This window comes from Eurytemora carolleeae, unplaced genomic scaffold (assembly GCF_000591075.1).
Source record: "Eurytemora carolleeae unplaced genomic scaffold, Eaff_2.0 scaffold447, whole genome shotgun sequence".
Lineage (NCBI taxonomy): Eukaryota > Metazoa > Arthropoda > Copepoda > Calanoida > Temoridae > Eurytemora > Eurytemora carolleeae.
In genome coordinates, this window is record NW_019396336.1 from 211,261 (window position 1) to 238,753 (window position 27,493).

General features: G+C 31.3%; 1 protein-coding gene across 1 annotated transcript in view; it reads right to left on the reverse strand.

The window, feature by feature from the left end:
• The window catches only part of LOC111701180 (dynein intermediate chain 2, ciliary), a 43,867-nt gene extending 16,971 nt beyond the window's left edge, over positions 1 to 26,896 (reverse strand). Inside the window, exons 1-25 of the mRNA XM_023472352.1 lie at positions 26,792 to 26,896; positions 25,151 to 25,170; positions 24,704 to 24,848; positions 24,298 to 24,379; positions 23,910 to 23,968; positions 23,347 to 23,385; positions 23,101 to 23,184; positions 22,395 to 22,438; positions 21,644 to 21,773; positions 20,270 to 20,317; positions 19,085 to 19,146; positions 17,997 to 18,044; positions 17,447 to 17,493; positions 14,323 to 14,370; positions 13,470 to 13,528; positions 10,910 to 10,954; positions 10,051 to 10,134; positions 8,862 to 9,011; positions 5,478 to 5,607; positions 4,522 to 4,613; positions 3,498 to 3,567; positions 3,074 to 3,156; positions 2,367 to 2,405; positions 1,815 to 1,884; positions 858 to 916 (exon numbers count right to left, since the gene is read on the reverse strand). Coding sequence (XP_023328120.1) covers positions 858 to 916; positions 1,815 to 1,884; positions 2,367 to 2,405; positions 3,074 to 3,156; positions 3,498 to 3,567; positions 4,522 to 4,613; positions 5,478 to 5,607; positions 8,862 to 9,011; positions 10,051 to 10,134; positions 10,910 to 10,954; positions 13,470 to 13,528; positions 14,323 to 14,370; positions 17,447 to 17,493; positions 17,997 to 18,044; positions 19,085 to 19,146; positions 20,270 to 20,317; positions 21,644 to 21,773; positions 22,395 to 22,438; positions 23,101 to 23,184; positions 23,347 to 23,385; positions 23,910 to 23,968; positions 24,298 to 24,379; positions 24,704 to 24,848; positions 25,151 to 25,170; positions 26,792 to 26,896 — 1,842 coding nt within the window. The remainder of the gene's footprint in view (positions 1 to 857; positions 917 to 1,814; positions 1,885 to 2,366; positions 2,406 to 3,073; positions 3,157 to 3,497; positions 3,568 to 4,521; positions 4,614 to 5,477; positions 5,608 to 8,861; positions 9,012 to 10,050; positions 10,135 to 10,909; positions 10,955 to 13,469; positions 13,529 to 14,322; positions 14,371 to 17,446; positions 17,494 to 17,996; positions 18,045 to 19,084; positions 19,147 to 20,269; positions 20,318 to 21,643; positions 21,774 to 22,394; positions 22,439 to 23,100; positions 23,185 to 23,346; positions 23,386 to 23,909; positions 23,969 to 24,297; positions 24,380 to 24,703; positions 24,849 to 25,150; positions 25,171 to 26,791) is intronic.
• Positions 26,897 to 27,493: the final 597 nt, after the last annotated feature.

Here is a 27,493-nt window from a genome sequence, read left to right on the forward strand (position 1 = left end):
ATGAAAAAGCTGCATCATCATTCCTCAACATAACTTAAGTCAGAGAAATTGGACATCTCTGCATGGAAAACAAAAAGCAATATGCATAATATTAGGTTGAAAGAAAATCCGAAATGTGTCAAAATGCATTTTACCCTAGTCTGCAAGGAATTAGAACACGCAGATCTGAAAGAGAGGAACAGAAAACAGATGTATGTCCGGCTAAAAAAAAGATAAAACAGGCAGAGAAAAAATTCACTGTTCTTTTCATTGCCAAACAAAATTGTATTTTAAAAATAAATTGTTGCAATTCGCAACTAATAGAAAAACATACAAACAATAAACTAGAAATATTTATCAAAATGTTTATACAAGCATTCAAAAAGAAATTCTGAAATTTCCTCATCTTTCATCAAAAGATATCAAACTAAAAAATTAAGTCAACTTTAGTTGATTAGATGAATTATTTTATCCTTTATTATGGAACCGAAATTTTGCCACAAATTTTCTATAAAAATCTATTTCAAACTTTTTAGATGATTATATGAAAGTTTGAAATATTTAAAGTCAACACCATTTAGTTGATAATGGGTTGAGAATATAGGAGATTTTGCCACAAACTCAAATTTTGTAATACCTATACTATTCAAAACTTATACATTTTGATATCGCAGAATCCATATTTTGAAATATCGAAGGTCTGCACCATTTCGTTTCAAAGATAAAGGTTTGAGAAAATTAGAGTTTATGGCATGCATGATGCAAGAACTCAATTCCTTCAGGAAGGCAAAAGCTGTAAGATGTCACTTTTCAGCTCTGGGGCAAATATTTAAATCAAAATAGGGGTATAATTATATTTTGAACATATTAGAACAAACCTGCCAAATAACCTCGGTATGTTTCCCATTTCTTGCATCTGATGTATAGCAAGGATTTCCTAAATATTAAATTATATTTATACATAATTATATATATTTAATTTGATAATTGTCAACGTTAAGATACATAGTTCTCACCCAAAGCTTCATAAAACGACCTAGGAAAATTAAAAATATTTTTTTTTTTCAAGATTAAGACATGATTCAAGTTGTTGTGTTCAGTTTTCAAGGGCTGTTAAGATATTTATGCATATGTATTATAAATGTTTATTTTAAAGCTTGAATTTTTTTTAAAACTAGTGAAAAAGTTTTTAATTCATAGGAAAAAAAAATACTAGAATATGGTTAATGTGTAAAGAATTCCTCCTAATTGAAGAAATGTATTTCAAGAGAATTAAGAGCTGAATATATATTTACAGAGTCATTGCAGATAGCAATTTAATTTGAAACAACTATAAATCACAGAAAATTCTAAAGTATTTTTAATCATAAATTATAAACTTTTTTTCTTTCTCAAGTTGATAAATTTTTTATTTGGTTTTATTAAATTAATTCAATGTCTAAAGTTAAGTTTACAATTTTTATAATTTAATATTTTACAAAATTACTAACAAACTAAGTTTTGAAAATCAAAAATATATATTGGAAAGATAAAGATTCTTGAGTGTGACAAGTGCAAACAGTTTTTAAGCTTTGGTTAACAAAATATGGGGAAGGAAAAAAGTTTTTAAAAATGTTAAAATTACACAGAAAATTCTGAAGTATTTTTAATTTTTCTTCTTCAGGTTGGTAAATTTTTTATTTGGATTTAAAAAGTTTTCTAACTTCCAATTTGTTAAAATAATCTAATGTTTTTTAACACTTCTAACAAACTAAGTTTTTGAAATAAAAAATAAGCGAAGGAAAAATTTGAAAAGGTATAAAAATGTACAAAAAAAATTTTTATGGAAAACTGACCAGTATTTTTTTGAAGATTGTATACAGCTATATTTCCATCGTGTAGCCCAGCTACAATCATGTGTGGATGCTGAACAGTAAAAAGAATTTTTCCTTTTCCAAGAATCGATGTTTACTAAATAATATCAAAAAACTTTTTTGCTAATTTTGGGGCAAAATTACAGCAGTACCATTTTTCTACTTAAATTTTTGAAATTTATTACATATTACTTAATTGTTCCAATAAAACCAAAGATGTCAAAAATATGAAGAATAGAAAATGAAAAATTGATAACAAAATTAGAATAATAATACAAATAAAAAGATAGGATAAAATAGAATTAAAAAAAAACTTAGCTAAGATAAATAATTAAAAGATAAGATGAAATAGAAAACGAAAATACTAAGAAAGATAAAAAAAAATTAAAAAAACCATAAAATCAAATTTAAAACAAGAAATACAAAAAAGATAAAGTTATTGATATAAATACTAAGAAAAGATAAAATTAATGGTAAAATGCAAAAATATGATAAAAATGCAGAAACAAGATAAAAAAACAAGCAAAATGGCACCTGAGGATGAATATCAACGCTCATAACTCCCGAAGGGGCCTGCTCAACAAGCAATCATTCAAACTTTTAGAAAACTTAAAGCTTCGACAGAACAAAATAAATAGTTTTTTTTTCTAGAAAATTTAACTAAATTAACACTTCAGAAGCAAACCAATCCATTAATTTTTGTTTCTGAAACTAAACCAAACTTTCTTCTGAAACCAAACCAAAGAAATCATTTTTTTCTCCAAATAAATCAATTATTTCTGAAACCTAGCCAAATAAATCTATTCTTCTGAAACCAAACCAAATAAATCTATTTCTTCTGAAACCAAACCAAATAAATCTATATGTTCTGAAACCGAACCAAAAAAATCTATTCTTCTAAAACCAAAAAAAATAAATCTATTCCTCTGAAACCAAACCAAATAAATATTTTCTTCTGAAACCAAACCAAATAAATCTATTTCTTCTGAAACCGAACCAAATACATCTTTTCTGCTGAAACCAAATCAACTAAATCAATTTTATCTGAAACCAAACCGAACAAACCTATTTCGATGAAACCTTACCAAATAAATATATATTCTTTTGAAATCAAACCAAATAAATTTATTCTGCTAAAACCAAACCAAATAAATCTATTTTGCTAAAACCAAACCAAATAAATCAATTCTACTGAAACCAAACCAAATAAATCCTTGTTTTCTAGTTGTGTGATTGTTCCCCTGGCACAGATATTCTGGGAAGGAAGGATTCTTTAGAGAAAATACGCAGATAACGCCGGGAACAGACTGCTCATAAAAATTATCTAAACCACACACTTATTAGAAATGTCTAACAACGTTTCAGTTATTTAGAAAAATATTAGCGGAATGATTTTACAAAAAACAGACAAGTTTTAAATATTTCTAACATTTCATAACATTATTGTTTGAATGTATACCCTTTAAACCTTGAACTGAGTAAGAATAATAAAAAATTTAACGATTTTTTACTATATTTTATAAAAACAAATTCTTGCTCATTCTCTTTAAAAACACAAAATTTACAGTTTTCCTGTTGGAAAAAATAAAAAATATTCACGCTTTTTAGACAAAGGGAACTGTTGTTAATCGTAAATGTTACTTTAAATATATAAAAGTTATTTACATGATCCCATCCCAGCAACAAATAGATCACTGTAGGCAGGATTCCAGCACAAAGAGGTGATCTCTAGCTTCTAAAAGTAAATAAATTGAAGAAACAAAAAGGAAGAAAAAAAATCAAAAACGAATTTGATGCCTCCATGATAAATATTTCTGTGGAAAAGAAATAGAACCTTTTCTTGAAAAATAAATTAATCTGCAATGATATAAAACTGATAAACGGGGGAGTAAGCGTAATTTTAAATGAAGCTTCGTTCAGAATCATTATTGCACTCTAATATTCTCAGGCTCAAGAACCCCTTTGGCAGTTGGATTCTTGTCAGCCCTATTCTCAGTATAAATGAAGTGTAGATGGATAAATGTGCTTCCTGATTACAACCCCTGGTGGATCAATAAAAACCCCAACACCACAAAACTTTCGCAATAGAAAATTTTTGAGATTTGATTGTTACAACCCGATCATGTCCAGGGGACAACAAAATCTTTTATAAAAGTTACATCAATAATTTAACAATTTAAGTAACTATTAGTTACTTAATTATTCAATAATAAGGATCTATTAATTTAATAATCTATATAATTATGTTTGCTATTGCTGGCCAAACGGCTGAACCAAATTGGCGGAAGATTTTTGAGGAAACCCATGGGTACCCTGGGGGCAACATAGGCTAACAGTGGTTGTTATTCAAAATTGATTTTTTTAAATTGAATTTTTTTAAAGTGCTCTATTGGCAACGCCGGGCAGTTCAGCTAGTAATTCAATAAAATAAAATTTTATCAATGGATTGTGGAAGACGATGCCTGGCCGCGTTAAACAAGTTCCACAAGATTCAACAGAATGAGATAGAACGGATACGGGGCATAGTACTGATAGATCATCTACACGTGTGATATCGATATTGACTCTAGTTCTGAACCCTCTAGTAATAAGTTATAAGAAATATATATACTGGAAGTTATATACGCGTTTTATTAGAGTCTGACTCACGTCCTCTATAGGATCTTTAATTATGATTAATTATATTTACTTTTGCTTTCTCATATTCAAACTTCCAGAGAGGGAGAAGGGTTCCTTCAACTTCCTTGAACTCATCCGAAGCATCCTCGTAAAACCGGAAATCTAAAAATTAACAGATTTTATTTTTGAGGAAATATATCACACCTAATATATACTGTTGGAGGGTGATAAAGTGAATTTTTCGCCCTACAACAGGGCGAAAAAGTAACTTTATCACCGTCCTATAAAAACCGAACGTTCTAGAAAAAAAAAATTCCGTTAAAACTTTTTCGCACTTAATAATACCCATTACAATAACATAAGCATATTTTAAAATCGCAGAAGTCGAATAAAGAGCAAATTTTAAAAACTCGTCAGAGGAAAGCAAACAGAAGATGAAATGTTTGTAAAAAAAGCTGCCGCTGCTGCAGCTTAATCTATGACAAACAGCTGAATATCTCTTATTGATCAGCGCAGACTTTTGTGGATTCTGATTGGCCGATCTTTTTCAGAGATACAGATTAGACCTTTCGGAAGGAATTAACGATTCAAAAGTTTCGATCCTAGGAAAATATCTTTAGTGTTTTTAAAGACTAAACTTTAAGTTATCGGCTTGATTTCATAATTAATACAATAATACATATGATCAGTCACTTTTACTTTTTACAATGCAAAGCTAAACTAATAATTATATTTTGCAAAATGTTAACGAAAATTTTCGCATTTTCCGCGTTTTTTTCGCTAAAGTTTTTGTTCGCTGGAAACACTACCTATTGCGGCCGCTCAGTTTCAACTTATTTGGCGCGGCCAGACTTTTTACGATACATGGCCTATAATATAGGCCTATTTGATCGATACATGGCCTATAATATAGGCCTATTTGAACGATACATGGCCTATAATATAGGCCTATTTGAACGATACATGGCCTATAATATAGGCCTATTTGACCAACCCCACAAGCTTAGTTTCGTGTGATACTAATACCTTGTGCAATATCATCATATGTATTTTGATTAACCATTCTTTCAAGTATTCTTGCTGCTCGGATCATTCTCTTGTTTATTTCTTGGTTTAGGTTCTCCTTTGTATTCTCTATCATTCGGCGTCTTTTAATCTATTTAAAGGGACTGTTAGCGTAATTTCAAGTGACCCTCCATGAAAATGTTAGTAATGTCCGATTTACAATGGCGCACTTTAAAAAAAGTGTTTATTTCTGTAAATATATATTAGGAAGGAATGCGCAAATATTCTTTTAAAGAGAAACTGCAAATGAAAAAAGAAGAGTTTACAGAAGAGAATACATATATAATTCATAGTTAAATCAGACAAAGCTTTCAAAGTACCGTTGTAAACCGGGCTTTGCCATCTTTGCATGGAGGGTCACTTGAACATACAGGGTGTCCCACATCAAATTAGACCGCGTCAATGGGTCTAAATTACGATTTGGGGGACAAATCAGAAAATTTAAGAAGAATGAATCATTTTGAAAAATTTAATACGGCTAATAGAATTTTTTTTTTGGCAGAAAATGCTAGATTTTTTGAGTATAATGTGCGTATTTAGGTGTTAAAGATTGGAGATAATCTAATATGATATGGGACGCTCTGTATGTACACAGCATACTTCATGTGAACCTTTATTTCTAGGAGTTAGATACCCGATATTTTTATCAGGTTCTCTTCACAGGTGAATTGCAGGTTTATATTGCACAGGCAAAGGCCAGAAACTATCTGTTTAAATACATTGGTTTCCCATAAAATTAAGGTTGGGACTTCAGAGACGATTGAAAGATATTTCTACTGTCTGTTTCCTTATACTCATGATTCCCTGCAACTGTATATCTATTGGGTCCGTCCCAGAGAACGATTTTTGGTAATAGTTAAATGTCAATTTTTAAATGCGATAATACTCCTATAAATTTTGTACATGACTACTTATTTTTCAGCAAAGAATATTATTATTTTCTTTTAATTATTTTAGGTAAGGTTAAGTTAAGATAATTTCTGGGCCATTCGCTGCGGCTAGGACAGGCTAGGGGGCCTTTTGCTGCGGCCACATGCTCAATTATAGTCATATGAGATCCATGTACAAAATTGATATATGGAGGGGTGGGGGCCGGGGGCGGTGGGGTCCAAAAACCGTTCTCTAGGAAATTACCTATCCATTTCTGTTTTACTTAATCATAAAATATTAAAAAGCTTTTAAAGGCAGAAGACTTAATTTGACCTCGGGATCGTCATATTTTAAGAGTTTTTGGTCGTCTTCACATTCTCATCCTTTTTGAGCAACCCTGTACCTGTAACTTTTAAAATGGAGGGTTCATGGGCTCCTGAGTTATTTGAAATTACATCAACAGTTAAATAAAGAATACACCATTCTAGAACTAAATAAAATGTTATTCCTTTGTTCAATCACAAAAACAATTATGCCTTCGATCAGAGTTAGAATTTTGGATTTGAAAATAGAAATACTTTTATGAAATATATATCTACATGGTTTAATTAAAACAAATTTGAGTAATGTAAATTAATAGATGTATTTTACTGTTTGTATTTAGCACATTAGCTTGTGATATATACAGAAATTTACAGATTGAGCTGAGCTGAAAACGCTGCTTTCTGTATATATAACTCCGAAAATCACATCTGAAGAGAAACACAAATTGAAGAAAAAAAATTCAGCTAAATAAACAGAGTACCTTAGTCATAATCAGCAAAAGGATGGATTAATAAAATAACAGCTAGATAGGACTCTAGATCACTCTATCCCCGTAGTAAATTTGAATTCGAACAGGACCTGCCCAGTTTGTACCGGCCTGCCAGATAACAGCGTGTACTGACCCGATCCTATGGTACAGTACGTTGCCCTAACCAGACTAACATATGACAGGGGTCAATTTTCTTGGCATAGTCCCGTACGAGGGCTAACTATGACTCCAATGGCGCGTTCAGACTTTTTACAGTACCCGGCCTAATCCTAGTCCTATTTGACCGACCCCACTGGATTAGTCCAACGTGAGATGTCTTCTTTTCAAGATTTAGGTGAAACTCGTTCAAATTAGCCCTGAGGCAGACACCCAGAGGAATTTCGCGCAGTCGTCGTAGAACATGATCTCTGTCTTGTAATTCTACACAATTCATTGAAATCTTGAAAATACGACATCTAGTGTCCTACTCCTATCTGCTATTTTAATTAATCTATGAGTAAAAGGCTCAATAGGTATACCATTGCAATTCATAAATAAATGGAGGATCACTTAGAATTAATTGTACATATACCTTTCTAACAGTGAGTAATGAAAAGATACGAATAATATCTATGAAAATAAACTGAATGTACGTACTAAGCCGTGCAATCTGTTTATTTGATAATCTCTGCTTGAAGTGATTAAATATTTAATTAGAAAAGAGTGAGTGCTAATATATCTAGATTATATATCTAGAGCTTTTAAATACAGGAATAAATTAAAGGGAATTTATCTTGCTTAAATAGGGACTGAATTCAGTTTTTACTCATTCAAACATATAATGGTGATTTTGCCAGAATTAATAGCTTTATTGGAATTTTTTAAAAAGCCCTTGTCTAATCAGTTTTACAAGTGCGAGATGCCGATGCGGTTGATTTTGTTCTTATTTACAAATCTTGAAACTTTCTATTTATAATTTTTCATTTAAAACGCATATAGCGACAAAAAAAATACAAATGAAAAAAGCAATTTTTTTTGTTTAATAGGTCAAATTGTTATCAAAAGTCACAGCATGCTGGGATGCGTACAGAACTGATAAATCTGCGCTTGAAATATTTCACATTAAGAGATTAAGAATCACTGAAAATGTTCCAATTTGTTTGAATGAACGTGTGCACAAAAGTTCGCAGGATTAAAACTTACAAGGCAATTATAGCTTCTTAATTTTCTGATTTAAGCTAAAAACTATAGAACTCCCTACAAGAGGAAATTAGACTAAGCAGAAAATTATAGATATTCAGGCCGGCATACGTATCCCTAAGGTAAGCGTAGTTGAACTGCCTAGCCTACATTAAGTTAAATCGCTTCTCTTGAACTTGAATCACAAGTATAATAGTTCAACTTAGTCCTATACATTATAGTTTTCTCTATTAATAAATTTGGTCCTTGAACAATTATTAAAGGGACTGTAGCGTAATTTCAAGTGATTTACCATTTTTAAAGTGGCATGCCGATTTTCAAGGATTTTTGTAGATATTTTATTTTTATGGCGGGAAATTGAGTGCCAAGAAACCCCGCGAGTGTCCGGACAAAGGTATTAAGAGTGCCGTTGTGAATCGGACATGCCTCTCTATAAATTGAAGGTCACTTGAAATTACGCGTACAGTCCCTTTAAGTTTCACCTTGTTCTCTTTTTGATCCTTTTTATTCTCCTTCTCTTCCGCCAGTTCTTTAGCTGTCTCATATATGACATAGTTATCATAGATCAACCATTGGTTCACCGTCTCAGAGTAGTTTCCACGTGCTGGTGGGGCGGTCTGCATCTCAGTATTCTTAAATCAAAAACAATCTATATGATAAAGCTCCTCGCCCATATATATGTCAGCTATAGCTGGCAAACTGCAGGGCCTAATGGACTGAATTTTTTTCTTCCAGGGGTAACACATGCTGAAAACGACTTTTTCAAGATGGTTAAAAATTTTAAAACCTTTTAAGGGCAACGCCGGGCACTTCAGATAGTAGTAAATACTCATGTTTGTTCATTCAGAAAATTTAAAATATATATAAATGTTTTGGAAAAATATTGAAACGGTATTTTCATTAGAAGTACGACAGGAAAATCTGGTGGTTTAAATTATACATTTCATAAAGTTCGTCAAAGGTTAAACATTTCAAGTTAATGAATTCATAACATTTTTTAACTTTCTGAGAAAAATTATGCAATTTTTCCTATTTGCCACTATTTTTAAGGTGACAGCACTGCTCCATTAGTTCAGCTTTTGGTTTAGATGTTTTGCATTATTTAAGTTATATAATAAAAAGCTTTCCGAAGTGTAAATACATGGTGTCCCAATAAACATGGGAACCCAGAGACGACTTCAAGATCGCCTTTGATTTCTGATGATTGATAGATGACCATAAAGTTCATCAAAAAAAAAATTTTAATTCTTATGCACTTTCCAAAATGTGGTCGACCTTGTATCTTTAAAATTGATGGAGGTACTGAAAATTGGAACAGTTTTGTTCATTTTTAATAAACTCCGCCAATTTTGGAGATGAAAAAAGTGGACCTCATTTTAGAAATCCCGACACCAGAACTTTTCGGTGTTAAATATTTCAATTGTGATACTAAAAAATTATGTTAACAAAATAATCCAGCATGACAAAAGACGATATAAAAGTCGTCATTTATTTCCCATTTTTATTGGGACACCCCGTATTTTAATTTAGTGATTACAATTAACCTTTATTTTGGTTCCAGTTTGCGTGTTTTTAATTTATATTATTTAGCAGTAATTGTTTAGTATTTGCAGATATTTAACATCTTTTTGTTAGATATGTTTAACAGTTTATATATGTTTTGTCAATTACCTTTAACGAATTGTTCATAGTTTGTGTAGCTCTCTCGACGAATGAAAACTGGTTTGTTAACTTCACATCTCCATTGTCTGATCCCTTCAATGAATAAATTATAAACCCTTTAAACCTGTAGTCCAGCAACAATGATAAAATTTTTTAAAATTCTAGTTCTAAAATTCTCTAAAAAAATGCTTTTATGCAGCAGAGACAAAACATAATTTACACAATTCAACACCGGTTAAGATAGAAAAACAACGATATCTCTCTCAATATTGCTCAGCTGAACGCCAGATTCAAATGAAGCTAATTTGTGAATCTGGCGTTAAACTCTCTTTAACTTAAGGGTCACACATCGATATTCCCTTTAATCAGCAGCTCTAGATTATCCATTCACCTTATAAACATTATTTAGTTGTTTTGACATAAAAATATTCAAGAAATCACTATAGGGATTACTCACCAGTATACATAGTGTCTCAATAAACATGGGATTTGAGCGACGAATTCGAAATTGTCTTTGTTAAGAGTTAGCGTTGTGTTACCTAATTTTATTGCTCAAAGTAAAGTTACGTCTGCTAGAGTATATTTTAGGTAATCGTTACTATTTATACAAACGTTTAAAGATTGTTTTGTTATTCTGTAAAACGTTGCATGATGTTCTGTAATATTTATGGAAGAACAGTAAAGTGAACAACTGCACAGTGCTGTGTTTATATGATAGTTCAACAGTATGCAATCAAAACTCAATTTCCATGTTAATTGAGACACCCTGTAGCATAACTCGAAAATTTCTTTAACCTTATTTTTAAGAAATTATTTTTTTTTTGGTGTTTAACATTTGTAATCTAAAAATATTGTATGAAAAAGAAACCTCTGAGCCTCCAGAATCTCTTCTTTTCTTGTCCTTCTTCTTCTTCTGCAAAAATATACATTTGTTCTTTTTTTACAAAAGTAATTTTTCCTGTTACATTAAATCTGGACAGAAGTATAGATTTTTCAAACAATTTGATATCATGTGAATTACAAAGTTTTTAGTTAGTTAGGTTTTGTAAAAATTTTATATCTATCTACAGGGTGTCCCACAAAACATGACAGTTGGTAAATAGTTTAGAATGTCTTTTTCCATAATTTCTTAAGTTGTTTAATACCAAAGACAATAATGAAAATATTATGTAGGAGTCATATTATAGTAAAATTAACTTCAAAGTAAATATAATTGAGCAAAAGATTCTTGAAACGAAATAAACTGCAAACAGCCTTCAATATCTAATACAGTGGATGGAAGACGACATTTAAAACTATTTACCAACTGTCATATTTCGTGGGACACCCTGTATATACTTTGATCGTCTGTCTTTCAGTAAAAGCGGTTGAACCGATCGGACCCACATTTTTTATTGGAACGTGCGTGACCCCAGGGAAGGTTTATGGATGATTGAGTTTTCAAAAATTTGCCTACATCAAAATTCTATTTTTGATAGTTTTTAAATCTACGAAATTTTAGTTTGTTTTCGTTTTACAATATACACAAAGAGAAAATGTTCAGAATTGAAATGAATAATGGGCGCGAAGCCCCCTAAAAGCCTAGTAAGTATATGTGTTAGCCATAGCAAATAGCTAGTTAGTGTGATTGATTTACAAAAACAATATTGACATATAAAAGGATAGCAAGTAAATTAGGTCGAGAATCTCATTTTAGAAAAAAAACTGTTCTTTCAAAAACTACCATTTAGAAGTGTGCCATTTTGTGAAATTTTTCTAAAATCATGTTACATAAGCAAAAATGTGTTGTCGTGTAATTTTTAATGCATAATTTTAAAATGCACTTTTTACAAAAAATGGGTATAAATAAATTAAATATTATACATTGGGCAAGCTATGGTCAAAAAAGTTTTTTCTCTATCTAAATATTTGTTAATACTGAAAAAATGTGTATTTTTGCTTTAAGTCGGTCAATTTTTAATATTTTTATATTCTGTAATTTGATTTAAATTTGGGAAAACAACCCAGTTTCAAAAATACCCACGCATTGAATATCTGTTTAACATTTTAACTTTCATTTGTATTAGTGTTTTTTACATTTTTTATCATTACAATTCATTTCTGATTTTTGTAAACATTTCATTTCTAAAACATGCCAATAAGAATTCTAAATAGTAGAAAATTTTGCTTCTGCAAAATTTCTTAAAAATGTTACAAAATTTCGTTTTGGTGTCGCTGTAATGTTACTAAAACTATATTGTGTTTCAATACTGAAATCATGATAAACTTAATTCTTAAAATAGACCATAATCGTATTCAAATACTTACAGCGTCGGTTAAAACTTAAAATCTGCAGTAAACTTTTTAAATCAGTCTCTAGAAAAGGGGGGTCAAAAGATACGCTTAAACCCTTCACCCCCCCCCTGTATATCCGCGTCTGGTTGCTGCATGTTCACTGAATACAAATATTGCAATAAAAAATATTCAAATTCGTCCAGACAATTGCGAATTGACGATTCGCGTGGAGAAATAACCGTAAGGCCCCCAAAAAATATTTTGCAAAATTTCATGCTTTACATTATTTTTTTTTTGGAAATTTTATTATTATTTCAAATAATTAAAGTGATTTAAATAAAAAATGAAAATTGAATGAGTTAGAATAAAAAAACTCATCAAAACTTTAAAAAGTTAAAAAACTGATTTTTGGCTATAACTTTTTCAATTTTAATATTTTTAAAAACGCTTTTCAGATTTGAATTCAGCATAAAATTTCCAAGAAATGTTGTAAAGCATGACATTTAAAAACATATTTGGGGTCCTTGCCCAACGCTGATTTCTCCGATATCAAATCGTCAATTCACAACCGTATTGACGATTTTGAAACTTTTTTATCGCAATTTTTTCATTAAGTGTAAGCGCAGCAACCCCCGTTGGGTGCTTGGCTTAGTTTCAATATTGATCGCTCTTAATAGCTAGGGTTTCAAGCGAAAAGGGTAAATGGTTTCTTCGAAAATTTCGCATTTTGTTTGCTCCAGAAAATTTCGCGAAATTTGAGTTTACTTCATCTTTCCGCAGAAAAAAATGAGAAAATGTTGGGAAAAACTGCTAAAATTTAGAAAAAAATACGGAAAAGAAATTATTTATAAAATAAAACTTCTAATGCTGAGCTCTCTAATGTGCAATTAATTGTTGCAGTTACAACACTTCTGGTTTTCGCGGAATTTCTTTTTCAAGAAAAGTATTTTAGCAAAATTTCCCGAAATACGAGAGAATTTGTTTGCATTTTTTTCATGAAAGTTTTTTTTTTCGCTGGAAATCCTAGGCCTAAGGTATGGCTGGACCAACTTGGCTGATTTTTTTGGGTACTCTGGAGGTAACAGGATAAAAAATAGATTTTTAAGTTTGAAATTCTAATTTTTCCAAGTGTGTTTTTAGATGTTTAGAGTAACCTTTTCTTTTAGTTTAACGTCGTTATCAATAGTCACATCCTCTTCTTCGCTGTTATTTCCTGAAAAATATATTCCATGAGATGGATATTAACCAGAGACCAGAGGCCGACTTTGAAGAATTAAAACTGTCGCTGATCCATCAAAAACCGGTTTCAAATGAGAGTCGGCAAATCTCGAAACAATTAATACAATTTAAAAGTGGAACTAACCATGTTTAAACCGCGTTTCTTATTTGAGCAAACTCAAATTTATAATATACTTCAAGAAGTAGATGAACCAGTTACCACCAGTTCAACCAGTTCTCTTGTACGGAAGTTAAAGACAAGTGGTTCAATTTACTCTACGTAGTTCAACATATACGTCTTATATACATTAAATCTGATTCAGATTAAAATTGTTTTATTAAAAAATAAGATAAAAGATATTTAGCAAGCAATATGTTGAGTTGTTGAACTGAGCCCGCGATATAAAAGCTTCTGCTCAAGTCGTAATTCCTTAAACCCAGGTTTAAGGCTCAATCTTAGACCCAACTATGACGACAGCTTGTGTCACGTGATTGCTTGATTGATCGAATTACGGAGTTAGGCCCAATGCAAATAAAACCGACCATGGTTGGTTTAAGTAGGGAATTAGTCTCATAGTTGAGTCTTATTCTAGTCAAATCCCGGAATCCCCCAATTTTAACCATAGAAACCCCACAAATACAATTTTAAACCGGTTTTTATAAACTCAACTCTGTGAAATATAAGTTGCAACTTATCTCAAGACTCAAACCGTAAATAAGCCCTTAATGATAGCTTAAACTGAGTTGATCTGATTGATTTTTTCTTTCAAGGGAACAATGAAAGTGTACCTGACTTTAATGTCTGCCCTCTTGATCCTTTCCTGGAAGAGGAGTTATCTAAAAGAAATAAAACAATTATTTGGCAGTTTTCTAGAACCAATAATTTCAATACATTTTATTAAAATATTACCAAAACATCGTAGGAGAATTCAGACATACTCAAAAGGGCGTATACAGTCAAACTACAAACTGTTAAATCAGTCAAATTACAAACTGTTTAATTAGTAAAAATAAAAACAGTTAAATCAGTTAAACTAAAAACCGTTAACAGCCCTTGGACATACTGTTACAATTTAAAAGCCTCTCTCCATGCTTACAATACAATTACTTTTTAATGATTAAAGTTCCCATAAAAAAATCTTAAACATCTTTACAACAAATTAAGAAAGTTTTTGTAAGTTGAAAATCTTTTTATGTTTCTTTCAGCTAAATTAGTCAAATTACAAACATTTAGATCAGTCAAATTGCCTACAGTTAAATCAATTTAACTATAGATCCTTAAGTCAGTCAAATTTCAAACTGTTTAATCAGTTAAATTACAAACCGGTAAATCAGTAAAGCTGCAAACCGATAATTCAGTCAAACTACAAACTGTTAAATCAGTCAAATTACAAACTGTTTAATTAGTAAAAATAAAAACAGTTAAATCAGTTAAACTAAAAACCGTCAACTCAGTATAACTACTAACCGTTAAATCAGCCAAGCTACAAAATGTTAAATCAGTCATATTAAAACTGTTAAATCGGTCAAATTAAAAACTGTTAAATCAGTCAAATTACAAACAGTTAAATCATTCAAACTACAAACCATTAAATCAGTAAAATTACAAACCATTAGATCAGTCATACTTCAAACCGTTAAATCAGTCAAACTACAAACCATTAAATCAGTCAAACTACAAACTATTAAATCAGTCACATTACAAACCGTTAAATCAGTCAAATTACTCAAACTGTTAAATCAGTCAAACTACTAACTGGTAAATCAGTCAAACTACAAACCGTTAAATCAGGCAAACTACAAACCGTCATATTACAAACCATCAAATCAGTAAAAATTGCAAACTGTTAAATCAGTCAAGTTACAAACCGTTAAATCAGTCAAATTGCAAACCATTAAAATAGTCTAACAACAACCCCTTAAATCAGTCAAACTACAAACCGTTAAATCAGTCAAACTACAGACCGTTAAATCAGTCAAATCACAAACCGTTGAATCAGTCAAATCACAAACCGTTAAATCAGTCAAACTAAAAACCATTAAATCAGTCAAACTACAAACTGTTAAATCAGTCAAACTACAAACCGTTGAATTAGTCAACCTACAAACTGTTAAATCAGTCAAATAAGCTAATTAAGTTTTAGTCATTTTAGTTGTTTTATATAACAATTATTCACATGATATACAGCTAGGTTTTTCGCATTTAAACCTCTCATAATTCTCAAGGTACATGTTGATTTCTCTTTGTTTAAACATTTTTGCAGATTTAGTTTCTATAAGGTCAATTTCAATTTCATTCCAATTTAGGAAACATTGCGGACGGAAAGCTTTCTAAATCTTTGTTTAAAACCCGTTCTAATTTACATGATTTGTTCTATTCGGTTCAGCTAAAGGCTTAAACATATTTTGGAAGGAAGAGGGAAGGTTATCATAGTATCCATGCATAAGTGTAAGAACACAAAGTTTGTATGTATCATCAAGATTAAGAACTTTCAGTTTTGAAAATAATAGATTTGAATGTGCCTTGAAAGTACTATTACTAACCGCTCTGATTGCTGCCTTTTTTTTGCAAAAATCTGATTTTTTGCAGTTAACCCTATTCCTGCTGACCCCTCCTGTAGTTTTTTTTACATAACTCAAAAAGTACCAAGCCAAACATGTTTCAGAGAAAATAACCCAAACATGTTCTTGTATAAAAAACCAGACGATAAATACCTAACAAATCAAATCATGTCATCAGTACTAAACCATTTAATNAATATAGATTAACCTGAACTAGAATAGAATACAGATTAACCTGGACTAGAATAGAAAACCGATTAACATGGACTAGAATAGAATATAGATTAACCTGAACTGTAATAGAATACAGATTAACCTGGACTAGAATAGAATATAGATTAACCTGGACTAGAATAGAATACAGATTAACCTGGACTAGAATATAATACAGATTAACCTGAACTAGAATTGAATACAGATAAACCTGGACTAGAATAGAATATAGATTAACCTAGACTAGAATAGAATATAAATTAACTATAGAATACAGGTTAACTATAGAATACAGGTTAACATGGACTAGAATATAATACAGATTAACCTGGACTAGAATAGAATATAGATTAACCTGGACTATAATAGAATACAGGTTAACATGGACTAGAATATAATACAGAATAACCTGGACTAGAAAAGAATATAGATTAACCTGGACTAGAATAGAAAACAGATAAACCTGGACTAGAATAGAATATCGATTAACCTAGACTAGAATAGAATATAGATTAACCTGGACTAGAATAGAATACAGGTTAGCATGGACTAGAATATAATACAGAATAACCTGGACTAGAATAGAATACCGATTAACCTGAACTAGAATAGAATATAGATTAACCTGGACTAGAATAGAATATAGATTAACCTGGACTAGAATATAATAAAGAATAACCTGGACTAGAATAGAATACCGATTAACCTGGACTAGAATAGAATATAGATTAACCTGAACTAGAATAGAATACAGATTAACCTGGACTAGAATAGAATATAGATTAACCTGGACTAGAATATTATATAGATTGATCTGGAGTAGAATAGAATACAGATAAACCTGGACTAGAATAGAATACAGATTAACCTGGACTAGAATAGAATATAGATTGACCTGGACTAGAATAGAATATAGATTAACCTGGACTAGAATAGAATACAGATAAACCTGGACAAGAATAGAATACAGATTAACCTGGACTAGAACAGAATATAGATTGACCTGGACTAGAATAGAATATAGATTAACCTGGACTAGAATAGAATATAGATTAACCTGGACTAGAATAGAATATAGATTAACCTGGACTAGAATAGAATATAGATTAACCTAACCTAGAATAGAATATAGAATAACCTGGACTATGAGAATCTTGGCGCTGTCTCTTTGCTTCCTCACTATCCCTAAAATATCAAGCTCACAATTTATGTTCCTTAATTCAAAGTATTATCGAACTATACTTTTTCAGTCGACAAATTCAACTTAGATTTATAAACTATTTAAGGCATATTGGCACGGGGGTTCGATAGTTATTATTGCAGTGTAGATAAATAAAAAACGAGCAGAGAACACCACTTTTGCTGCAAAAGGGATTTAAAAGCGACCGTAGACGTAATTTCAAGATCCTCATCATTATCAAATGATTTATCATTGTTTTTTCTATCATTGCGGAACTAGGAAAAAATATCTATTTCTAGACGGACAAAGACGATATATATTTAAAATTAGGGTAGTGAGGAAATATAACGCTCTGAATTGAGAATCACAAGAATTGATGAGAACAGTCTCTTGAAAATGTAAATATAAGCGTTAACTACAATCTTTTCTATCTAATTTGATCCTATTGTACAGTATCTTCTTTATCTATGATTAAATTGGCAGGATTAGATAATTAGAAGAAGCTTACTTGTGAATTACTTTACTCTCAATCTCAAGATGATCAATCATCCATTCTCTAAACAGAAATAAACCATGTTCAGCTCAGGGTTGTATATTTTTAAGAATCACTCTCTCCTTTTTTTTGGGTGGGGGGGGGGGCCAATTTTTGGAGATCTGAGATCAGGAGATCAGGGCTGTATATTTTTAAGAATCACTCTCTCTTTTTTTTTTTTTGGGGGGGGGGGGGTTAATTTTTGGAGATGAGAAATTTTGACATTAAAAGCAAGTTTTTTTTTTCTTTTTCATACTTTTAACACAAAAACTGTAAAAAACTTTAAAACTTGGATTTTTTTAGAAAGGTTTGGCGTAGACCAAAATGAAATTGTGCTCTAAATATTCTAAAATGTACATGTCCAGGGCTACAAAAAAAATGTATTATTAAGATAAAATTAAAACCCAAGGTGTTGTAACACTTGAAAGTCGATCCATTCTTGAAAATTGATGCAACGTTTCATATACTCTAGCTCTGCTAGATCTCATGTGAGCTATTCCCTAATCCTAAGGAGGAGCAAAAACTCTATTGATTTAATCTGAACAGTTAATACAAAATAAACATTGGAGGAGTACAATACATTTTCCATTGAGAGTCTATTATAAAATAAAACTACAAAAATCAGAGTTTTAAATGAACTGCATGTCTAGTATATCTAATATACAGAGTGTCCCAATAAACATGGGAATTGACCGACGAATTCAAAATTGTCTTTGTTAAGAGTAAGCATTGTGATACCTAATTTCAATGGTCAACATAAAGCTACATCTGCTAGAGTATATTTTAGGTAATCGTTAAAGATTGTTTTGTTATTCTGCAAGATAAACAGTGAAGTGGAACCATGCTGTGTTTGTTTACAGAAATTTTTTATTTTACTAAGTACGAATTACAGCTTTTCAAGTGGGCATCACCATACTAAATAAAAAGTCATCTACAAAGCTTATAGACCATTTCAAAATTATCACTGAATTCCCATGTTTATTGGTACACCCTGTTCCAAATTATTTCTTATAAATATTATAAAAGTTGATACATATGTCTAACATGTCGATCACTAAACTTACGTTAGCTTGATTGGCATAAATTCTCCACAGGTGTGATCAAATCTTACAACATTCTTACTGGCCTGAGACAAATAATAAGATAATATTATTATTCAAATCTATATAAATTAGGCTCTCAAAGCGCTTCACGCCCATCATCTATTTCAATTGTTAAAATTTTTCTTTGTGTACAATGTACATTGAAAAACAAAAGCAAACAAAAAATTCGCGGATTTTATACAAAATTTTTGTAGATTTTTTAAAATTTAATGAAAAACGAATTTTGTTGGATCCTAATTTTTGAAATTTTAATGATTCAAGAAAGGTTTATGGATGCTCAAATATTTGTGTCCATTAGATTTTGATTCTTTTTGTAAAATTTTAAGACTATGCGACGAATTTGATTAAATCCGATTTGTTGTTGTTGTTTATATTGTACAAATATCATTGTAAGCAACAAACAATATTTACAACACGTCATTAGCAAAATTTCAATTTCTCAAAATGCTAATGCGATACGTTTCAAACATTTGTAAGTACTGAACTAATCGATTTCAATTTTACGTAATTTCGCGTAATAACGCATTAACTACGCGAAACCAGACTTTCTCTTGCTTTTATTCACGAAAGTAACGCATCATTTCGCGTAACGTTCATGCGTATGTGAACAGGGGCGGACATAAGTCGTCTTTACACAAGTGCAGACTAATCAATAGGGAATGTATTTTTTTTTTTTAAGGGAAGGGTTCAAGGCAACTGGAACTGTTACTTGTAGAGACAGCAAATGGAGTAACCCCTGCTTATCAGGGCCTGAATATATGTTCAGGGGTAATTACCCCTCGAATTCTAGGGAGGGGTATTTACCCCCAGGATTCTAAGGGGGGGTGGGGGCCAGGATTCTAGGGGGGGGGGGTAAATAACCCCAATATCCCCCCTTATGGCCGCCACTGTATGTGAAAGAAACATTTTTGCATAATTACGCGCAATTTCGCTTAATGTTACGACTGGAAACATTCTTTAGCATTTACGCGTGCAAAGGTGGACATGGTTCTATTTCTGTTTATGGGTCTATGGATAACAGTGTTCTCCATAGAGAACAGTTTCTCTAATATCTAATTTAGACACATTTAGAAATAAAATTAGGTGCGATAAATAATTTCTATCTATGGTTCAATTTCCTTTTTCCCCACGACTTTAAAGATTTACCTGCGGATCTTTGGAGCAAAGCGAAATAACAACATCCTCGTCATCTTCCTAGAGAAACAATCAAATTATAATCAAGCAACTAAACCCTTGAAACCCAATGCAGGATTCTGCAGGGTGTCCCACATCACATCATTTCATATTTTTGCTATCTTAAAATTGCTATTTTCGGCCTTGTAAAAAAGTTTAAGTTTTAATGAATCATTAAAAAAAATTGTACAGGGTAATATAAAAATTTGCATGCAGAAAATACTAGGTGTTTTGAGCATATGTATGTGTGTATTTTGGCTTTAAAGCTTGCAGATAATCCAAAATGATATGGGACGCTGCTGGGCACATTCCAACTTTTTCTAGCCGTTTTGTTAACGATTAGTTCTAACTGTTCAAAAATAAAAATTTCATTTAGCCATTAAAAACGAAGCGTTCGTTCCGTTAACGGTATTTTCCGTTTTTTAAAATTATCATTAGTTAAATTCTATTAACTGCGTAAACGGAAAAAATCCAAAAACCGTTAACGGTATAATACATTATTAATGGTTTCAGAAATTGTTAACGGCAATTCGTTAACTGTTTGAGAAATCGTTAACAGCACAGCCATTAACGGTATATCACAGTATGAACGATTTAAAAAATCATCAGTATAGCCGTTAACGGTTTATTACAGTATTAACGGTTCCTAAAATCGTTAACGGTCTTTTGTACTATTAACGGCGTAAAACTTTCACAAAAATTCGAGGTTTTACAAATAAGTTTTTTTTTCTGAAAAATTTTGTCAACAAGTAAAATCTAGTTTTATATTAAACATGGATCTTGATAAGTCTTGATAAGTTTTTCTGTTTAGACCCTTTCTGTTTGTTTCGTGGTATCCACGTGGAAAAGTTCCTGGTTCAGATTTAGATGTAGATTCAGAAAGTGTTTGTTTTTGGAGAAATTAAGATCAACTCTTTCTGTTTCTCACTTGGCTTTACTGTACATTTTCAAACTCGTACTGTTCACAATATTGTATTGTATGCTTGTTAGTATGTTAGTTGATATCCTGCAGTGGTCATACCCTACAGGGATAATTTTAACTAAGTATTTGTACTCTAATTTAAGAGTGCCCACGTATATATCGAGATCAAGTGTTCAAAGATTAACAATATAAATCCGTGCATTACAGTAATTAGAAAATTGATAAATTTGATATCTAATTTTTCGATATGATTAATAAAAAATATAATGATAACAATCAACCATAGATTAATCAAAATAACAGATAGGACACTTTTCAAGATTTATGTGTTTTTCGTTCAGTGTTGTTGTGATCTTTAAAAGACGACAACTAGTGTCCATGTCTGTTATTTTAATTAATCTATGAATAAAACTAAATAATCTAACCTCGTCATAAACTGAGTCTCTCTTTTTTCCAAGTTTCGTTGGTCGGATCATTGTTTGAGTTTTAATCCATGAATGCAAGGAGGAGATTCCTTCCAGGATACCATGCGCTTCATCCCCACCACTTCCGGCCCTAGATCATATTTAGGTTATATTTCCAGGATACCATGCGCTTCATATCTACCACTTCCGGCCCTAGATCATATTTAGGTTATATTTCCAGGATACCATGCGCTTCATCCTCACCACTTCCGGCCCTAGATCATATTTAGGTTATATCTAAGATACCATGCGCTTCATCCCCACCACTTCCGGCCCTAGATCATATTTAGGTTATATTTCCAGCATTCCATGCGCTTCATATCTACCACTTCCGGTCCTAGATCATATTTAGGTTATATTTCTAGGATACCATGCGCTCCATCTCCACCACTTCCGGTCCTAGATCATATTTAGGTTATATTTCCAGGATACCATGCTCCTCATTTCCACCACTTCCGGTCCTAGATCAAATTTAGGTTATATTTCAAGGGTTTCCAAGGTAGTACATAATAAAAAAATAGAAGCCAAAATATGAACATCTTAAATTTTTATAAGTAAAATTTTTACGTTAAAATTAAAGGAACCTTTAATTCTAATTTGCTATTTACTAATTTTATTCAAAATCAAGGTAACATTATCAGGGGTTTCTTTGATAAATAATAAAATAGCATGACAAGGAAATATGATGACAAGTTATTACAAGCAAGTTGACCTGCTAAGCAAAGACGGAGCCAAACTTTTCTTCCTTACCATTTCCTAGATAAAATATAAATTTTATAAGAAAATCATATTAAAAACAAAAAATTAATTTAGTAAAACATGCAACAAAAAGAATATATTTTAACTTATCAAGCGATGTTTAAATATTTTATATTTTATTTGGCGACAGACATAATTAACTTATAATAGAATGAGACACCACGAGGTAATTAAAAAAATCTCAATTTAGTCTTAAAATATCATAAATAACCCTTTTACCAGGTACATATGCAGTTTTATATCCTAAAGGGCCCAAATCAATAATGTTTTAAATATTAAAAATAAACCAATTTTCTCTTTAACCATTGATTTACCATTTACTCAGGCACAAAAACGCATACAAACATACATGGATAATAGAAAAGTCACCGGGGTACCGTATAAAGCTTATCTATTGTTTATTATTTGTTATTTCCATGCCTCAAATAAGAGTTTATAACTATAGGTTCATGCTCACAAATTACATCTAGGATTTGTTTAGGCATTCTATATACAAGTTCGCATTGCAGCAATATATATATATCATACATCATAAAACAATTTACCTTTTTAATTTGTCTTTGTCCTGAAGCGACGTAATCTTTTGTAACTAAATAGTTTAACACAATTTTTTTCAAAATTCTTATTGTTGGTTAACTTGTTTTGTGCTTAGTAAAAACCTTCTCAATAAACTGTTTCATCTCTGTCCTAACCACTGCTCTATTATCCTCATTTTTATCCAGAGCCACCCACCGATCAACTGCCTAATTATGGTATAAAATATTTAAAAACGTGTTTATTTCCAAATTCTTCAAATTATTATTTAAGTTTATTTCAAAACAACTGAGTTTTTTCAAACATTTTTTGTTTAAATGAAACTGATTTGTAATCTTAATTTTATTATTGTATTTCTTGAATTTAAAAACCTGAGATCCTCGTAGGAAGTCCCAGATGACGCCATTACTCTGTTAACAAAAAATAAATATTGGTCAGATTTGTATTGATATGCACCGTGGGCTAGGGTCAATTTGAATTCGAACCAGCCCAACCCCTTGAACTAGCCTTAGTAACACGCAGCATTTACCGGCCCGACATTTCCCGGTTTCAACTTTTATGGCATCACCAGGCTTTTCAAAGTACCTGGCCTGAGGACGACCGTGTCGATCAACCAAGTTGGACCAGCTAGCCCTGTCTACAAAGCTAGGCTAACTATATAAGGATGTCTAGACGGGACAGTCCAAATTAGGACGGCAAAGGTTGGCCCAGCTCGGATTCAAATTTACACCGGTTGTGCGTGGTTACTCTACAGCCATATTAGCTAAGTTTTGAGGTTTTTTTCCAAACATTCAAGACATAGATTAATTAAAATAACAGATAGGACACTGCGCGAAACTCCTCTGGGCTTTTGCCTCAGGATTAATGTAAACAAGCTTCATCCAAATCTTGAAAAGACGACGCCTTTCTTGTTTTATATTTATTTGCCCTCCACCTGTCTTCTGTCCGCTACCCCAGCTTGAGATTTCCTTCGTTTGGTTTTCCATAAAAATCCTGAGAATTTTTAACAATAAATTAAGAATACAATACTTCCATATACATAATTGAAGATTTTAGCATAGAATAGATTAAATTATGGGGGGGGGGAGGTTGGAATGTTTTTTTTTTTAATAGAATAGTTGCTGTGATTTCAAACGACCCGGAATTATTTTTTTTAATATTCTTTTCTTAAAATCTTTTTCTAAATAAAAACAAACACGGAGGAAACTATCGTCGGGATTCTTCCTTAAAAGAGAAAAATTCAATCCTAGTCTCTACGGCAATAATCTTTAATTAGATGTTCACTTAGAGTTATATGACCAGTCCCTTTAAGTTTTATTTACCTGCTGCTTCAGTGACAGTAATTTTAGTAATATCTTTCTTAACAAGAGCTGTAGGCAACTCTTTACCTTTAGCAGCCAACTCCTAGTTTTTATAATTAAGCAAAATTGTTTTAATTTTCAGAAAATTATGTAATTTTAATTGACCCTCTACCCACAGAGTCGTATGCCAGAATAACAATGTGTCTTTTTAAATAGTTTTCTAAACAGCAATGTGGAAGATATTATAGCAAGGAAACCGAATTTCTTTTTTAGACCCAAAATTCAAAAAATACATTTTCAGTTGGAAAATCTAGGATCTCTCATTCAGCTTTGATCCAACAATTAGGTCTATAGAATCGAGCACGCCGCCATTTTAAAATAAAAGGTAACTTGAAATTAAGTGAACTATATCTTTCAGGAATTTTACCTGTCGACAGAGTTTAAGAAATTTTCCCGCTGCCACACTTGGCATAAAACTGACTTGAACTGGAGCAACCGGAGCAGCAGTATCAGCAGCAGCATCAGCAGCATCAGCAGCCGGAGCAGGTGCATCTTCATTGCTAGTTGATGTACTAATTTATCAAATATATACCATCTTTTGATAAATTTGATCTATTTTGAAATTTTGTTTTTATTTTTGGATTTATTTTAAGTGATAACAAGAAAACTCTGAAATAGTAAGACAACTTTTTAGAATCAAGTTGTAATTTAATAAGTTCAATGAGCATGATACACAGCAAATGTGCAGTGTAAACAGATCCATTTCACTTTACAGTAACACTGTTTGCTTTGTAAGAGCATCAACTACACTTAAGTATTGCTAAAATTGTGTCTTATTATTCCATAGTTTTCTGGTTAACACTGTAGTTCTCACCTTTCCTTTGGTTTTCCATCCTAAACAAAATATTACTCAGTACAGGGTGTATGAAAAATATTACTCAGGGTGCATGAAAAATATTACTCAGTACAGGGTGCATGAAAAATATTACTCAGTACAGGGTGTATGAAAAATATTACTCTGTACAGGGTGTATGAAAAATATTACTCAGTACAGGGCGTATGAAAAATATTACTCAGTACAGGGCGTATGAAAAATATTACTCAGTACATGGCGTATGAAAAATATTACTCAGTAAAGGGTGTATGAAAAATATTACTCAGTACAGGGTGTATGAAAAATATTACTCAGTACAGGGTGTATGAAAAATATTACTCTGTACAGGGTGTAGGAAAAATATTACTCAGTACAGGGCGTATGAAAAATATTTGCAAGTTTGTTTGCAGTATAAAAGTTGTTTGTTATCAGTACTAAGAACCCTTTAGGGTGAAGAAAAAGTACCAGTACTTTGATTTGCACTAAGATAAAATCAACATACTTAGAACGTGGCGAAGTTTTCCAAAAAATAGTTTGTTGTTGCTTGAAAAATTGAAGACGAAATAGGAAATATTAGAATTTATGATTTCTATTAAATTTAGATATTTTTTTAGATTGTTTGTTAAGAGTTGAAGAAATTTGGATATTGGATTCTAGAAATATGTAGGGTTGTGGCTTGGGCTCCTCAGAGTTAGATCATCTAAAATCATCACAGGCTTTTAATTGCGCAGGGACTGAATTTGATGAATTTGACTAGGTAACTGAACTACTTACTGCCGGATCAAATTTGAACCATCGACTTGTAGTTAAAGATTAAGGAAAGATTTTAATCGGCAATTAAAAGTTGAACCCGCGGTAGGCAGTTCAAATTCATAAAATGCGGTCCCAGCCGTATTATTGATATTAACTTAGTGAGAGGAACTAAACACTTGCCTCAAACTCAATTCTTTAAGGTCTATCTCTCAAATGGTTTGTAAAATTTAGATATTTTCAAAATTAAATCAATCATTTATAGTTTAATTTGTCAAAGATCAAAGATTACATAAAGCTCTAAAAATATGTATTTTTGTGACAAACATTTTGAAGATTTTACAGAATTGAATACAAAATTTATACATACATTTTTATTTTTATTTTAATCTTGAATAAACACATTATTGAGATTTTCAGTAATACCATGACGTACGCTACCACACGATACTTTTAGGCCATAAAAAACCTTCTTATATAGTTTAGAGTAGCGTTTCCAATTCTCCGCTGTTCCCAAGAAACTTTATTTGATCAACAATGAGAAAGATATACTTCAGCTTTAATGAAAAGAGATAAAATCTGTTTATTTCGTTCCATGTATCTGCTGCATGAATCCAGTTTTCACAAAATTTTCAGAAAGAAATACAAGATTTTTTTTGATTGAATTGAGTCGATTATGTAACTCTTCATAAAAAGGCCAGAGTCCGAATTTAATGAATTTGAGCTGCATCTCAAATCCCCCAAAGACCGGTTTCAATATAGCGCCAGCTTAGATTTTGAAACATTGAATACAATTTTAAGTGGAACCAACCACTTAAATTCAAGACGCCGCGCGGTTCAAATTCCTTAAATTCAACCTCAGCTTGACTTCCAAGCCAATGCAATTCGTACCTTGTTTAATGACTTCAAAGTGCTAAGCGTCGTTGCCTTTCCAAAAGGCTTAAGTTTAGGTGTCTCTTGTAAGGTTGGTAGTGTAGCCCTGTCCAGTGTATACATTTATCATTTAAGTCAAATTTCAAAAGGTTTTAAAAAACTGTGAATATATATATAGGATTGAATTCAACTTTCTCAGATTTATTTTCGGAATTGAAGAATTTAAATCAATTGTTTTATCAAAATATATTTCCTTTTCATGGCAGATTCCTGAAATAAAAAAGTTTTATTTTTTCATAAATCTGAGCTTTTATTTTGCCCTATAATGAATGCTATGAAAACATTGATTATTTTTCATGAGAAAAACAGCTTATTTTTGTTATTACAGAAATAAATGATATTTTTAGTTTAAACTCAAATTAACATAATTAATTTTGAGCAATAGATAATTTATCCAAACCTTTGGTACATAATATTTATAGATAGATAGTAGATATTGAGATCAGTGCATTATTTCTATCTTTTGATAAAATGCAGATTAATTTAAAAGTTAATCCTCAATTTAAAAGTGAACACTATGGATATCGGGATCTGTGGATCGGGATTATAAGTTTCCATCACAAAAGTTCCCAGGCATATCTACAGATTAATTCAATTCCTCTTCAATATCCCATGATGGTCAATGTCCACAAAAAATTATGATCTCTAAACGAAGAACAA